The 16,420-nt window shown below is 44.5% G+C and overlaps 2 protein-coding genes across 8 annotated transcripts in view; one reads left to right on the top strand and one right to left on the bottom strand.

Moving 5' to 3' along the window:
• The first annotated feature begins 566 nt into the window (after positions 1 to 566).
• LOC308582608 (nicolin-1-like) lies at positions 567 to 6,737 on the top strand. 5 transcript variants are annotated; one of them, XM_081185925.1, is made up of 7 exons: positions 569 to 1,066; positions 3,034 to 3,222; positions 4,206 to 4,319; positions 4,489 to 4,661; positions 4,988 to 5,059; positions 5,846 to 5,946; positions 6,526 to 6,737. In XM_081185925.1, the coding sequence occupies exons 1-6, from the start codon at positions 938 to 940 to the stop codon at positions 5,898 to 5,900; spliced, it is 732 nt and encodes a 243-aa protein (XP_081042051.1). In that variant the 5' UTR covers positions 569 to 937; the 3' UTR covers positions 5,901 to 5,946; positions 6,526 to 6,737. The 5 variants fall into 5 exon arrangements, with proteins under 5 accessions (XP_081042053.1, XP_081042052.1, XP_081042049.1 ...); XM_081185924.1 differs by having other exon boundaries at positions 6,201 to 6,737; XM_081185927.1 differs by lacking the exon at positions 5,846 to 5,946 and having other exon boundaries at positions 567 to 988; positions 6,201 to 6,737.
• Positions 6,738 to 7,295: 558 nt separating this feature from the next.
• The window catches only part of IP6K1 (inositol hexakisphosphate kinase 1), a 30,110-nt gene continuing 20,985 nt past the window's right edge, over positions 7,296 to 16,420 (bottom strand). For all 3 annotated transcript variants that reach the window (XM_081185890.1, XM_081185889.1, XM_081185891.1), the window contains exons 4-6: positions 16,199 to 16,371; positions 14,994 to 15,169; positions 7,296 to 12,913 (exon numbers count right to left, since the gene is read on the bottom strand). In XM_081185890.1, coding sequence (XP_081042016.1) covers positions 12,407 to 12,913; positions 14,994 to 15,169; positions 16,199 to 16,371 — 856 coding nt within the window. In that variant the 3' untranslated portion in view covers positions 7,296 to 12,406. The remainder of the gene's footprint in view (positions 12,914 to 14,993; positions 15,170 to 16,198; positions 16,372 to 16,420) is intronic.

Raw genomic sequence — 16,420 nt, 5'->3', positions numbered from 1 at the left:
ATGTTGTGCCCGGTGCGGCCGGCCCCCCTGCACCCCCCACGCTACGCCACTGTTCCCAAGGATCCTTTAGCAGTCAGAAAAGCACCCAAAAAAACTGTGTGCAGGAACAGAGCCTGCCATTGCCCAGTTAGAATTGGGTGGGGCAAGATTTGCGAGTGAGGGTTGTTTTGTGTGACTAAAATCTTCCCCCAAAAGCCGCCTTCCAAAATAAATTACCCCAGCACTGAACTTAGTAACTGTGTAACATACGCTAGTATGTGAAAGCCTATCCAGGCACATATATACTGTAAGTGTATATGTAAGTGTGTGTGAACATTTGCTTATTTTATCTGTTTTTCATTGATAAGTCTTTTTGCTTTTATGTCCACCGCTTAGAGGGTTAATATTATTATTAAGCAGTTTATACATTCTCCTGAGTAAACGAATAAACTCTCCTCATAAAATGCCGTTTCAAAGAGCGCAATTCAAGGCGTAGTTGCTGTACTTAGAATTCGAATAGCGCTGTATCCTTCCGCCCATTCCCCCTCCCCCCAGGTAAAAGGAGCGCCGGCTCGCGCTTCCGCACTTCTATGCGCACTTCGAACACCGCAACCTGATAGGCGGGCGGGAATTCCCCGCAACCTCCAATAGCCGTTCTGGCCTACTCTCCCTTCCCGGACAAAGGACCGAACCGCGGTCGTTTCCATGGAGATTTAGAACGCCCTCGCGTCACGTCCTCCTTTCCCAGATCAGGGCTCGTTTGTGGACGAGTGTTTCGCGCGCTCCCAGAACGCTCCCCCGCCAACCCCCCGAGTGAAGGGGTGTTAGGGGCGCAGCCCCCCACCACCAAAGAGGCCACTGGGTGGGCAGGCGCGCCCGCTGCCGCCATTTTGGCCGTGGAGGCGGCGAGACGGGAGGGAAGGAAGGAAGCGGGGCCGAGGCGGCTTTCGCAGGGGACATGGCGCGCGAGGCTGCTCAGTGCACGGTCAGAAACGCGGTCGCCGCGCAGGTGGACGGGCAACTGTGGTCCTGGCGATCCGGTGCGTCAGTGATCGACGTGCTGCTGCCTCGCCGCCGGCCCTTCCTCGTAAGTGCGAGGGGCGCCTTCAGCCTCCCGAAGTCCCATCTTGGTCCGACTGTTCCCTCGTGTCCCCGAGTCGGGAGCGAGTAGCTGAAGTTGTTTTCCGTTGGAGATTCCGGTGGATACTGGACCTTCTGCACCCAAAACGTGGTCTCTCTCGCTCTTTCATCAAGCTTACGGCCCTGCTCATCTTAGCAGCCCACCCACCTCACCCCCCGCATATTACACAGCACTCAATGGTGATAGTAGAGGGAGAGGAAACCTCATTTTCCCAGTGACAAAATATTAAGGGGGAAATGTCATTAAAAAAAAACACCATACAGGCAGGGGAGTGCGAGTGGAGCAAATGTCATAACAGATGTATTGCACAGCAAATGACTTAGGAAGGCCCTCAGGGACACAGAGATGCTTCCATCCTCCCTTCTTCATAGCACTCAATCTGACTTCATGTTCAGGAGTGATACCTGTCACTCCTTATTTTCCTAATAAGCTTGTGAAATTGGTCCCTGCCTTTCGCAGTGTAGATGTGGAATTGATGTTGAGACACTGATTTGCACAAGACCCCCACCCCCAGTGACTCCACTGCTAAAGTTCAGGGTGGAAACAGCAGTTGGGTATACATTAGATCAGCAAAGCACAGGAAGTATTACTGAGAACATGTCTCTCCACCGCCACCTAGTCTGTTGGCAGAGTAGTGCTGGTACAATGACAAGTCACACTTTTGGCAATTACTATTAATAATAATAATATTATTATTACTATTACTACAACTATATCCCCCCCCCCTTATAACACATCTCATGCAAGAGGCTATTCTCTCAGAACCATCTCCAACCCATCATTCAGTTGTGGCTAAACTTACTTGACTATGAGAAGATAAAGGATAGTAGCAGGATATTGAACTTCAAAATCAAATGACCACATATTTCAGGTTATTTTCCAAAGCAGAACTGGATGACTGAGCTCCACAATTAACCCACTGCCCTGACCTGCAGAACTTTTTACTATCTTCCTGGTCATCAGATCTATTATTTAATGTGCAGAGAGGTTTCAATAATGTCCTTTCTCAGTTGAGCTGCATGGATCGACTGGGGCTGTCTGTTAGTATAATGTGTGTGTGCATGCTAGAGTATGTGTACAATGTATGTAGATGGCTACATCTACTTTTCATGACACCCACCACTGGCCAACAGCCAGAGGGTTAGCCAAGGGTATATTCAGCTCCTATGGGAAAATAAAGAAATTCCTTCCTGTAGCACCTTAAAGACCAACTAAGTTAGTTCTTGGTATAAGCTTTCGTGTGCATGCACACTTCTTTCGTGCATGCACACGAAAGCTTATACCAAGAACTAACTTAGTTGGTCTTTAAGGTGCTACAGGAAGGAATTTCTTTATTTTGACTATGGCAGACCAACACGGCTACCTATCTGTAACGGGAAAATAAAGATTAGCCATTCCTGTCCTAAGAAAAACAGTTTACCCACTACAGCTACTGGCTTGTGAATACAGCTAAGATTACCCAACCTACCTGAAAGAGTAGACCCAGGAATGTCCTCTTCCATAGAGTTGTCTGGTTCAGTTGAACAACCATCAACATAAGCATTAAGAATTGTCAAGCGACATTTTTCTGAAATTGCTTCAGCAGCAAAAAGCCCTCCGGTAGCTGACCTTGTGTTCTCTTACTGCTTACCCTCCATCTTTTCTCTCGAGAAGGTACAAGTCCTGGATAGAATGTTTGGGGTGACTGGAGGGTGGATATTTCTGCTCTAGCACCCGCTCCCCAGGTTTTCACCAGTTTAAGCCCAGTAGAATGGAAGTTACAGCAGAAAAGCATTTCCATCAAGCTCTGCTGTTACTCTTTGCACAGTGGGTTGCTGTTTTGATTTTCTAAATGTAAGGCACAAGCTGCTTGCTTGTTAATAATTATTTTATGCAGAGGGAGCTGTGTAATTAACTGACAGCCTTATTTTCAGTTACAGGAAATTGTGTTCAGGAATTATTACACAGCTTTCTTGACAGTGCGGATGCAACAACAAAACTTCACAAACAAGGGAAGCAAAAGCCGCTCCCGCTGGGTCACCTGCTTACGTAATTATTGCCTGATGCCCAACCCACACACAGAGGAAGGCTCCCAGGATTACTTCTGTTTCTCCAGGAATCAGGTTAGGATAACCAGGCTCCACTGGGAGCTGGAGGTGAAAGGCCAGTGTATTGCTTCCTTTCTATTCATTTATAAACAGCTCACTTGGCAGACTGCAGTCTCTTTTTCTCTAGGGAGCAATCTCTCTGGTAACCGATATTGCACTTGAAATGCAAGATCTAAAATCTGACGAAGCTCTCTTTTCAAGACAGTGCTTTTACAGGAGGATGCCTCAGCTGTGGCTGTTACAGAGGTGGAGCAGTTGGGAGCACGTGCTTTATTCTGAACCTGTGTTCCTTTGTACTTTCACTACAGCTGGCTCTCGTTCCCTACACTTATAGGAACTGCACGTTAAACGTCCTCAAAAAAGTACCAGTTTAATTATTAATATGGGATAAGTGCAATGTTTATGTCCAGATTTCCCACTCTCCTCCCCCACACTACTTAGTAGATGGGGACAGCCAGTGCCATTAGTAGCTACTCCTACATCCCTTTAGCTTTAAGAAAAACTTCTGAGGGAATGGTGAAGATACAACTTACAGCAAGAGTTGAAAATGTTTTCCAGTTCTATTCTTGAACAATATATTGTCCATTAATGCCAACCATTTGTAACTTATTAGGCCAGGTGGTTTCTGATACAGCTCTTAGGACTATGCACTAGTCAACTGAAGGCTTATCCATGCATCTATTTATTTATGAAGTGATTCATACTGCACCCCAGCATAAGTGCTCTTAGGGCAGTTAATAAAGCCAAACGTTTTCTCCATCCTCACAACACCTCTGTGATGTAGAGGATGCTGAGAAATAGTCATTCTCCCAAGGTAACCCAGTGAGTCTTATGGCTGAGTACAGATTTGAACAATCCTAGTCCAGCACTCTTACCACTTTATAAATGGACAGAAGGAACTCCAGCACCTGCAATGACTCAAGTGTCTTGTTTCAAGTGTCTTGTCAGCAGTTGTTGCAGGTGTTCATTTTTTTAACAGCATACATTAATTCTTATAGATGCTTTGCAGTGTGGATCGGGCGATTGCCATGCGGTTGATTCTGCGCCAGCCTTCTCCAACATGGCTGCATTTCAGTATTGAAGAGCTACAGCTCTGCCCTGGAGACCAAGAGGTGTGTAGATTGCCATCTCCTTCAGGCACTCTTTCCCAGATCCACAGGGCCAGTGTTCCCTGTGTCTTACAACAAATGAACTTAACAGCAGAGGCTGGGACTAAATATAATATTCTTCAAAGGGAGCCAAAATGGTTAGCTGATGTTAGTCTCTCTCTGCAACACCTAGATCCTTAGCTGTGATCCATGGTTGCCAGGCCAACTCTCTCTCTTACCCACACTGGATGGCATCAGCAAAGATTTGCAGTGGCATCAGGAACATCAAGCAGCTACATCAGAGCACACAGGAATACCACTTCTATGTATTTGTGATACTAGGAAAGACAAGAAAGCGGTTTGGAGGTATGTGTCTGCCTGTCTGCGAGTGGAAACTTGTAGATTTCCTGCATCAGAAGGAAGCTGGATTTGTTGGCATCTGAGGCCCCTTCCAACTCTGTGATTCTACGAAATCATTTCCAAAGCAGCCCTCATTGATCTTAGGGGCACATACATAAATTAGGTTCAGGTTTTGTTTGACACATGCCTGGAAATCCCTTTCCCATTCAGGCAAGCTGGTCTGCAAGTCAAGATGAAGATTGGCAGTAGTTTGTTGACCTACCCAAGGCAAGGGGCGGGGGGAGAGGAGGCTTCCCCCCCCCAACTTTGTTTTGTCTTTTAACCCACTGTAGAACTTGCAGAAAGGTTTCTCTGTCTGACTCCCACATGCATCGCCCAAAGTCTGGCCAGGAAACCTTTGTTTGGTAAGTAGAGTCAGTAAAATAAGACACTTAGCTTAGAAAAGAGGTCCCAAAATGCCTGGACCGAGGGACGTAGTTGGAAATCTAAAAAACTTGTGGGCACAAAATGTCCATTGCGTGGAAGAACATGCAATGCTCAGAAACTTCTCCCCCAGCAATAGGCAAAAAGCCTACACAGTCCCCAGATGAACATAAGACAAAACAGGCCTCACAACAAAAATGCAAAAACCCCTTATTTAATATATGGTTGGCATGGGCACCAAATTGGAGACCCCAGCTGTAGAAAGACTAGAAAAAACTGTGTGCCATATAGCTCAGTTGTTAGTCTGGACTTGACCATTATTGATGGGCTGCATGGTGTGCAGGCCTGTGAGTACTCTGCACTAAAACCTGCATAAAATATGTATATTTGCATGAAATTTTATTTTTCAAATGCTGCTTTATATTTTCTATTTTGCATAATGTATCCTGACTTTGTAAGTAGGCTAAGGAACCACGCAATCTACTGGAACCTTAACCTGTAGCTACTGGAAATCTTGAGTTCTGAGATTTTTGCAAGCATTGCCCACACACTTTCAGAGTATATCTTTACAGTCATAAGGGTTGGAAATTTGCTCTTATAAGAAAAAAATAAACATTCTCAGGAAGCTGAACAGTGCATCCCATGTGACATGCTATATTCACACAGAATCATAGCAGTAATGTGAGACACATCAACTGTTGGGGTGGTAGTTGAACCAGGTAGGAGATACATTGCTGCCCTTCTCAACAACAGTCTCTTCCTTTCAGGAGTTCCCCAATGCTAACCAAGAGTTTTCAGAAGTCCAGTAAATGTGGGTGCTAGCGGAGATACTTCAAACCAGCCAGCAGTGCAGATCAGGCATTTCAATGTTAGTTGACAACTGTTTCTATTTTCTACCAGAAAAGTAAGGTGCAGCAGGTATTCATTGAAGGGATTTCTGATGTTGGCTGGGCTTTAAGTTGCAACATGCATAGCTGTGAAATCCGTCACTGAGCTTCCTAGGAATCACTATAAGGAAAGATTCACAAAGGGAAAGGGAGAATGCTCAGCTCCTACTCTTTAAACTTGAGCGAGTGCAGTGTTTTTGCCAGAAACTGACTACTGTTTGTGTTTTTGTTTCAGGTGGATGGCTGTTATTATAGTAGTCTCTTCTCCTACACACAAGTTTTCCAAGCACTAGAACCTGGCACATTTCTTAGGAATAGCACTGTTGTATGCAGATTGGTGCAAAGATGCTACTAGAAAAAGATGAGGAATCCACCCATGTTGGTTTCCTTCCCCTTTTAGAGCTGCTAGATGTAGCCTCATCCAGTGGATCTGGAGGACCTTGCCATTTGAAATGTTGTATAATTTAGTGCAAGAAAAGAATGAGTTGTATCTTATGTTCCTTTCTGGGGTTTCATCAGCTGAACTCTTTCTGACTACTCTTCTGGATATGCTTTTGCAGTTCCATAAAGTCCCTTACTACAGCAGAGAAATGCGTCCAGCTTCACAGAATAGCTCAACATTAGCTGATTTATCCCACGTCTTCCATCCTTTAGTCACATCCTTTGTTCTTTTCTCCTCCTAATTTGAAAGCACTTTCTCTTGGTGCAGCCACAAAAGTAGAAAGGAATGTTAATGGTGTGAGTTGCTAAATAAATGCATTTATTAAGCTTGTTTCCAGACTAACTTTTTTTTAAAGTTTTGAAATAATAATGGGAACTGCTCGAACATAACTTCAGTTTAGTAAGGCTAGATTTGAGTTGAACATGGACTAAATATTTACATTAAGCAACTGACATTTGTGAACCATTTTTAACTCAGCTTTGTGTGAGATGAGCCCCATTAAAATAACATTTTCCCCCAAGGGCAAAATAACAAGTACTAGTGCCTAGAAGTAATCTCCTTAAGTCTTACAAAACTGGAGGAAGAAACAGAAAATATGTTAACGTGAAAGAAAGCCAGCCAGAGATTTCATGGTTGTGTGTAATCTCATGCAGTTCCCTAGGCAGTCAAATTCACATCCATCTTGTACCCATTCTCCCCGGACCCAGCCATACTGGGATGGCTATGCACTTGATTATGTATTTTGTGGTTCTACATTTTGATTTTATTCTGTGAACCGCCCTGAGACCTCCGGGTATAGGGTGGTATATAAATTCAATTAATAATGTGAACTAGGTTATTAAGCTCGGTGGAGTGAAAGAGACCCATAAAAGACACTTGTCCCTCAGCTAAATGTCTAGCAGTTTATTTATATACACATAGGACTTTTTATACACAACAGGAGAGCTAGGGATGCAGTGTATGGAGTACAGATACTGTTATTTCTCATGCCCAAAAGCTTGACTTGGCCCAACAAAATGGCACTGGAATAGACTATGAAAAATATACAAGAAGTTTGTAATGCAATGCTGCGTCCCTCCCAGACAAGTCAAAATGGACAGATAGGAACCATTCCTGTAGGGTGCAGTACTGCTCCCTGCTCTCACAGTAACATTTCTTCCCTTTCTGGCAGTTCTCATAGAGACCATTCTGCACCTAGACTTTTCAAAGTATAAAAAACAACATTTTGCTCCTGAGATAAGCATGCAATAGTAAGTACAAATACAACCAACCAAAGTCTGAACCTGACTTGGATGACTCTTTCCAGACTTGCTGTAAAACAAGCAAAATACATAGGCCTGTAGTCTCTCTCCCCACAGTCAAAAACAGTCCATGAAACCACCAAAGCTTGTCTCTCCTTTTCAACCCAAATGGTCATAATATTCTGTGGTGACCCTTTCACAGCAAGCAATAAAGCAGGTTCCCTTGCACTTGTGCAGAGCAGCATATGCCCCCAGATTGCACCTCCACATTTTTATACCAATAGCAGCAAAATGTGTATTCAGGTGCACTCCAAGGGTTCATGGCAAGTTGCTGGTGTAACTCTCAGTGAGATAACTGGCTAGCTAAAGCATCTTCCCCCCAAGCAGAAACTAGTATTTCTGACCTAAAACTACACCATCAAACCCAACCTGTAAGCAGCAGGCAGGCAGGCAAATGTGATCTGGTCTGATTTGTGGTTTGGTCCTCTGAAGAGGGGCAGGATTGATATGGAAACATAGCTGCACGTGTGTTAGGCTAGGGAAATTGAAACTGACATTCAGCCTCTTTCAACAGAAGCCCGGCTACATTTCTTCCACAGAGTTCCTTCAGGTGCAGGAACAGATACGGTTAAGAGTTGAATACCTTCCCCGCGTGACACACAGTGGGCCTTCTTTGGGGTCATCTAGACTGAACATTATCCAAAGTGCAACTCTCCATCATTCATAGGGAAATATTTGAGCCGATATTTCTGAAATGTCATGCAGCAGGTCCAGGCTACAAAGGTGCTAGTAAAGAGAAGGTGGCTCCTATTCCAACTGAAAGGGCAAGATCAGTTATTGACAAAAAGCACAGTGCAGTAATAACCTCTAGGTGAGGAGGAAGAGACACTTTCAAGGCAGCAGCTGCCACCAATACAAAATAAATCCAAGTGCTTATCTGGTGAACTCTCATTTGGCCCTTAATGAAAAGGAACCCCTTACAGTGTGCATTCACCAACACTAGCAGTTCCTATGTATTGCTAGAGAGATAGCTGGCTATGTATTCCAGAAGGCTGAAAAGCTGATTCATCATCTACATGAAGGCAACTACACAGTACGTGCAAAGTCCTGCTAAAGGAATCAACACTACTGGACATAAAGTGTCAGCAAGCTGTAAGGGCAACAAACAGGATGTGCTGCTCCAGGAGGAACAGACTGGAAGGATTATTTACATGAGTGTCCAGCAGAGGACCTGAATGTATACAATGCATACAAAATGGCTTTGTTGGACCCAGTGTCCAGAGCAGCACCTGCTTTACAAAAGCCGTATGCTCAGTCTCTCACCACTCACCCTTGTCTAGGCATTTTAGTGAGCTAAAAACTACTAAAAAGCAACATCCCAGTCTGAAACTACAGGTGAAAGGAGTCAAGTTGCTTTATGTTTAGTTCCTCAAAGCTAACCCCATGTCATCTTCAGCTATTTTATTTTGCAAATTATTCTAGAGAACTTCATGACACTTGCAATATAGCTTCCAGTTCTGTAACAACACCCCTTAAATGAAATAATAAGCCTAATTATCTTGAAGGATTTTACAGATAATGAGGTAGAACAGGGAAGTGGCATGTTTGCACGATTGTGTCCAATGACAGGTGCCTTTATGGCAAGGTGAATGGCTGCAGTGTAACAACAAATGCTGGGTCTACCTTTGTAAATACATTGTCCCATTTATATATCAAAACAGAGTGGGACAATGTACTGTACAAAAGCCATTAGACAAACTAGCTTGTTTTGGGTAGATTCAATTCCTTTTGTTTCAGGGCAGAAGAGGGCAAAGGGGATGCACTCAAACATGTGTGACCTGCTTGCCTGAGACCCGAGACCTTTTTCTCTGGCAAGATGCAAGTCTGAACAAACAGTTAACCAAACAGTTGGAAGGAGAGATGCTGAAGGCAAATTCTAGTTCATACCTTCTGCTCTGTCATGTTTTTCTTGGTGCCTTTTAGAAGGCACTTTTACTCTGCAGAGTTGCTTTCAATCGAAAGCAAATGTCAAGCTGCAGAAACTGATTTTTGCTGCACGCCCAAAGGGATGGCTTAGAAATAACTCTCTGCAACGAAATCCATTTAAATTTATCTGCCCTGACAGCATGGGTACTTCTCTAACAAACCCTCTAGATGCTTCCGTACAGAGTTTTGCCAGTACATCTCAATTTCAGCTACTCTAACACCAACAGGCTACACACAAGCACGTGTGTGCACATGCAGGCACAAACACCCCTGCAAGAGGCAACATACAGGCTTGCATCAAATAGAGGAGCATGTTAGTCAAATTAGTTCAATTTGTACTCTGAGCTGGTGGCAAGCAGACCTCTACTAGGAAAAGGCAAATCCCTTCAGACATGCAAGGTGCTCAAGTATGAAGAACAGTCACATCCACGTCCCGTTGCTTAACTTGAAGTTAAAGAAATGAACTTGGAAAGCTTATTGCTATTGAACAAGACTGTGCTTTGCAGTTACACTGTCTGAAAACTAACCACAATGCTAAAATACCAACAAAACCAAGTTCTTTAATATTTTTGGTTCCTTACGGAGCAAACAGTTATTAGCAACATGAAAACAAAACCTGGCAACAGGAAGGAGAAATACTATTTACAAGCTCTGGAACTTATGATGAGAAGTTCAGAATGGTCCAGATTTTTTTTTAATAAAATAAAAAAATCAAAATGCTGCAATCATTAGAACAGGAAGAAGACGACTCTTTAGAGTGATTTTCTGTATTTTCAGTGTTACTTAAGTAGCTGGTAGAGGGATAAAGATTACAAAGTTAAAAACTTCAAAACAATATTGAAAGATCCTGTTTAACCAAAACAATACCAAAATTGTGATGCCTCAAAACCATTCTGAAGACTTCCAAAGCTGGGCTCAACAGAAAGCAAACCCGCTCCCTTAAATTCTGGGAATCAAAGATAACGTTGGGGAAGTGGCATCGCTCTTTTCCCTGTGGAAATGCCTCTCGTTACAGAGGCAATTTCTAAATTGGTCAATGCACAACGGTTGCTCCCCCACCTGCCCTTCAGAACATTCACAGCACTGAGTCAACTGCAAATACCTGCTGGCACGAGAGGGGGTTCCATCAGCAGCTCCTTGATGAAAGAACCAATACTTTCAAGACAAACCTGTGAAGTTCATACTCGCCCAAAAGGGAGGCACAGATTCAGCACAGGAGCTTTGGGGCAAATGCTAACCCATCACAAGAGCATCTAGTAGAGGTTTACGACAATTGTGCTCAACTTTAATGCCTTGCCATTGGTTCCCTATGGTAGTAAATTGCCTCCCCAACAAAGTGCATGCCCAAGAAGTCTAGTGCATTTGTGTATACTAGGCCTGGTCCTAATTAGAGCAACTAGCCTCCAAGGTCCATAGAACAGCACGTAGGGCCACCACTGCCACCAAGAGCAGCATTTTGTGATTAATCACGCAGTGAACTAATGCTGTCAAGATTAATGCTACAAGCCACCAACACCTCAGCCCACGCAACAGAATCCCCTATACGTATGTGGAGCCAGAACGTGGCACAGCTGCATTCAACCCGTCACAAAGTGGAGGAACAAGGCTGGAAACACCAACTCCCTGAGGTGAAAACAAGCACAGGTGGCAATACATTAAAAGCCAGACAGACGCTTCCCTCCACAAATCAGGACAGTTTCTGAAAATAAAGATGCCTACTTTTCTCATCCATTACCCCACACAAGTATTTTATTATTGTGGGCGGAACATGTATGGAAGTGTGCTGTCTTGCTAGGAAGCCTCCCTGGAAGGAAGGAAAACTGCAACGAAATATGGTGCTTGTATCTGAATGAGGTTGGAAAAGAGACTATTTAATCTACAAAATGGAAAGACGCATGGGTGGGGTGAGGGGGAGTTGGCACCTGATAAACATCATTAGTTTCACAAAAGCAGCAAGGGATCAGCATGAATGTGCTATTAACACTATCCTTAGCCAGCTGAACTCTCCCATGAAGTTCTTGACCAAGACAGCATTGTGAACACCTGACTGGGCCTTTCTGGAATTTGGAGAGTTTCTATCAATGTGCAGGAAATGGTGAAGGGAGGTAGGCCAGCTTCATCAATGGGGTGCAAAGCAAAACCATTAAAGCACTGCACTAGTTTTCCTTTGGTCATTTATTTCCCCATTTGGGATGATCTGATAATGCCCAGATTGGAGAAGATAAATGAAGTATCATCTTTACCCTCTAGAAGAGTCTCTCACATCTGCTCAGGGGCAGCAACAGCAGAGAGGAGTATGTGCAAATCATGTGCCTCGATCAGCCCCATAAGTAATGTTAGCTTGTATCTGAATGCCCTTTCCAAACAAAAGAGGAGAGGTTCAAACCACTGGTTCTCGATGGAAGGCTGACAAGGAAGAGGGACACTGGAATCCCAAAATCTACACCACTTGACCATCACCCCTCTTCTTTCCCATGGGGTCAGTCTCCACATTCCTAACAGACATGATCACAGGGCTGTATTGAACAAATGCAACGCCCTAGATATAAATGCCCAATACTGGGGTCCATGGGGTTTGTTTCTCCTGCAAGAAGTCCAGGCCAGGATAGTCAAAGCCATTTTGCCAGGATCGTCCAGGATATTGTGTCCTTTGATGTTAAACACACTGGAGCAACAGAATATTTTCACAGCAGCCGTCTGCTTTTTCTGTAGGGGTGGTGGTCCTGTCTGTTTCTATCAATGAGGGACAAACTTGAGGAGCCCAGCCCAAGGCTACTGGTTCTCATCCCGCATCTGTTCCATTATGTTGATAAGGCTCTCTAGTCCAAACACATACCCCATGTCAGGGCCATCATGTACAGTGGGATCATCTCGAAAGCCTTTGAATGTGCTGTGTGCAAAGTCTATCATACGTACATCTACCTTGGGCTGGAAACTGACTGCCTCTGTGCTGCTGGCATCTTGTAGGCTCTCTGGGAGAGAGATGTCCACTTGTTTCAGGCGCATCTCTGCCCTGCGCTCCATATATGTCTCCGACCGGTTGTCCTTCCCATCATAGATGATGAGCAAGGAGCTGGAGTAGAAGCGATAGGAGGCCTGCCTCTCCAGTACAGACTTCAGGCTTTGCAGTTTGCTAAGGATGGGCTCAAACAGGTCCTTTCGTAGCTCTACTCCATTGTGCAGATACTGGTAGAGGGCATTGCGAAAACCCTCAATGGAAAGACCTCTGCCGTAGTATTTATTCCTGCACAAATAATGGCCTGTATCCAGCTGATATACCTATGATAGAAAAAAGTCATACATTAGTCTACAAAGAACAGTCAAACGTGTACTGCATGAAGCTACAAAGCAGTTATGATCAGCTATGCTTTTCTGCAGTAGCTCACGGAAGCCGTTGCATCGTCATGAGAATTGTTAAAAAAAGAAGCATCAAACTAGTTCTAGTACCTGCTGTGCCAAATTAAAACATTACAAGGACTCGGTTCTCCATAGGCTAGGACACATTCCTAACCACACAGAGTCAGAACAACCAAAGTGGAGCAGGACTCAAGCACACTTAAAGAGGAAAAAGTGGACTAGCAGCCAAATTAAAAATGGCAAACCTCAACAGTGTGCCTTTGTTGTATCCTCAAAGAATTCTGAAAGATTGTACATTATGCTGGTAAGGTGTTAAGATATGGGTGGAAGCTTGGGTACTCCCATATAAGAGAAAAGTCTCTTCAACGTCCTTCGTAAATATGATACAGTATAACTGGACACTGTATAACACCCTGCTGGATAAAGTAGCCCAAAAGAAAATTCCAGGCTGGCTAAATGCCTAGTGTTAAACAATAATTGTTTGGAGCACCCTTGTTGCTGAATAAAACAAAAATTATAATTAATATTACATTTATTTATACCCCGCCTTTTTTCCTGATGGGACTCAAGGTGGCTCAAGACACAGAAATCAACATTTCCTTCAAAATAAGTCCAAATGCAGCTTGATGCAGAATCATGGCTGTCAGTAAAATTAGGATATTTTAATAAAAGCAAGGTATGGATTTCAAATGACCAGCATCCAGCAGGGGGCACCAGCATCCATGCTATGAAGGCATGCTAAACCAACAGGAGAGTATCTACAACACTCAAAGCAAGGGACACCTATCTGACACCCTGACCAATGCAGATGTTCTGTGCTTTTTGTGTGCAAGGTGTCACCGCCCGTTTTGAACAAGAGAGCCCCATGCGGTTTCAAGATTGTTGAAACTTCTGTTCATCCTTGCCCATTAAGGTAAAGGTAAAGGGACCCCTGACCATTAGGTCCAGACATGGCCGACTCTGGGGTTGCGGCGCTCATCTCGCTTTATTGGTCAAGGGAGCCGGCGTACAGCTTCTGGGTCGTGTGGCCAGCATGAGTAAGCCGCTTCTGGCAAACCAGAGCAGCGCACGGAAACGCCGTTTACCTTCCCACTTTGACGTGCTTTCAAACTGCTAGGTTGGCAGGAGTAGGGACCGAGCAACGGGAGCTCACCCCATTGCGGGGATTCGAACCGTCGACCTTCTGATCAGCAAGTCCTAGGCTCTGTGGTTTAACCCACAGTGCCACCCGTGTCCCTCTCCTTGCCCATTAGTGGGTTTCAAATATATATGTATCTGAGAAAGAGAGATATTTTCCTATGTCCAAGCCTACTATCCTAATACTACCTTGGTTCCTCAAGGATCAGAGGTTAATAAACTCAGAGTAAGTCTTACACCCCAAGGAGAGCTATTCCATTCACTAGCATGAAAGCACTACCAGGTGAGTTGCCTATGTTAACCACAGTTCAAAGCTAAGGAAGCTCACTATGACACATGGAGATTGTTTGCTATTAAGCAGCTGGTAATATTTGCCACCAACTCCACACACCGAAGTGCAGCCCTATGCTAACCGGGAAGTAAGACAGCAGTCCTATACCCACTTATATTGCAATAAACTTCATTAAAATCAATGGGATTTACTTCTGAGTAGATCTGCATAGGAGTGCATTGTAAACCACTTTATGCTAATGACTGCTAAGCATTGCTCTCCCCCCCCTCCTCCCGCTTAATTGCATACCTGAACATGGGGGATAATGTCACACTTTGACAAAGAGGGCAGATATTGAAGCCTTTTGCAGTCAGTGCTGGAAAGTTTTCAAACCTCTCTATGAAGACTAGAAATGTGCATTTGTGGGAGAGAGACTATATTATTATAAATTACACACATAGCTTTTTTAAAAAGCAGAGATTCTCTGTATTCTAAGCAGTTGCCAAATACTATTACACGCCCCCTTGCACAGGAAGGTATCAGCCCTGGCTATAAATCATGCAACAGAAGTTTTGCTAGCAGCTTATACGGTACCTGCATTCCACAAACCCGTACGCCTAGTGTGGACGAGGTGCTCTGGGCACACTTCTTCATCTGCCGAGCAGCTTTCTCCTCAGATGCATCATCCCCGTGCTGCCTGGTCCCCATTTTCAAGTCAAGCACACAGGGAAATTTGAAATGGTGTACCACGTTCTCCAGTAAAAGGAATTCTAAGGAGCCAGTAAAGGTAAATTTGTTTTTTTAAACTCAGCATTCCTAGAACTGCTTTGATTGGTTTCTACAGAAATTCTAAGACCCCTCTCTTTCATTCCAGAAAATGCACTGGTAAAGATCTAACTCTGACAAAAAAAGAGAACAAGACAGGAAAGAACAAAAACTAATATATGAAACCTCCACCCCCAATGATAAAAGGAAGAAACAAGCATTTCATCTTCAGGGGCAGGGGACAAGCCAAGGAAGAGGAAGCCTAGCTTAATACCATAAGAAGAAAAGCTCCCATTTTTAAAGCAAGAGCAGACTTTCCACTCCGGAACTGATATTCGGGTCCTGGTGCTGGACTACAGGAGGTGGCCAAACAAGAAAACAGTGACTGAAGTAGGGTTACCAGATGTCCCTGGATTCACCAATCTGTCTCCGGAATGACCCCAGATTCTAATTAATGTCCCCCGATTTATGCCCAGAGAGTGGCGGCTGTTACAGCGTCGGCAGCTTTGACAATGTCTGTGTGCGCATGGCGAGCCCCAGGCAGCAAGCAGCACACGCCCAAACTACGCTTGCACCCCGCCCCCTGGTCACTCACAGCCTCCCGGAGCAGCTGATAGGCGCTTGGGCTGAACCTTGCCCCCCCCATCCATCCATAACCAAGGAACCTGGCTCTGGTTGCCATGGAAACTACATATAATAATAATCCGGATGCTACTGTCTTTTAACCCCTTGGCTGCTGCAAAAAAGTGTCCTCAGATTCATTGAAAAAAAATTGGTAACCATAGACTGAAGGCCACAGAAAAACACTAGTCATGATGACTCACAATTCAGCCTACCAGGGCAGGGTAGGTCTTTTAAAGATGAAAATGCTCCAAGCAGGGTTTACTGGCAGGGTGTCAGTCACCCCCGAAGGTGCACTCTTTCACTGCCTCCCAAAACAAACAGATGACAGTGGCGGTCAGCCACCCCTCTTAGTCCCCAACAAAGACCTTGTGAGCATGCAGTCAGTATACACTATGCCTTTGGGAGGATACTGTAGAGCTTACGTTCCTTGGACTCTGAGCGCATGCGGCTCAACTGTTGCTTGTGGCAACGCAGACTCCACGGGTTAAATGTGATCTTTTCAGAACTCACGCTGCTATTTCCATCTAGCATCTGAAATGGAACATCTGAATGCCAGCTCTTGAGGCTCTTCGTGTCCTGGAAGCTGTTGGCACAATATGGTATCACAAATAAGAGCTTTGCTAGGAATTAGA

This window comes from Podarcis bocagei (assembly GCF_964188305.1).
Source record: "Podarcis bocagei genome assembly, chromosome: 2".
NCBI classification, from domain to species: Eukaryota; Metazoa; Chordata; class Lepidosauria; order Squamata; family Lacertidae; genus Podarcis; species Podarcis bocagei.
The sequence above is the reverse complement of the archived record's forward strand: the minus strand, read 5'-3'. Positions and strand labels throughout refer to the sequence as shown.

Bases quoted from the DNA above. Each gene is read 5' to 3' on its own strand.
- LOC308582608 (XM_081185923.1), top strand. From the start codon at position 938: ATGGCGCGCGAGGCTGCTCAGTGCACGGTCAGAAACGCGGTCGCCGCG. The intron at 3,223-4,205 runs GTTAGGATAACC...TAATTCTTATAG, and splicing joins TCTGTTTCTCCAGGAATCAG to ATGCTTTGCAGTGTGGATCG. The intron at 5,060-6,200 runs GTAAGTAGAGTC...TTTTTGTTTCAG, and splicing joins GGCCAGGAAACCTTTGTTTG to GTGGATGGCTGTTATTATAG.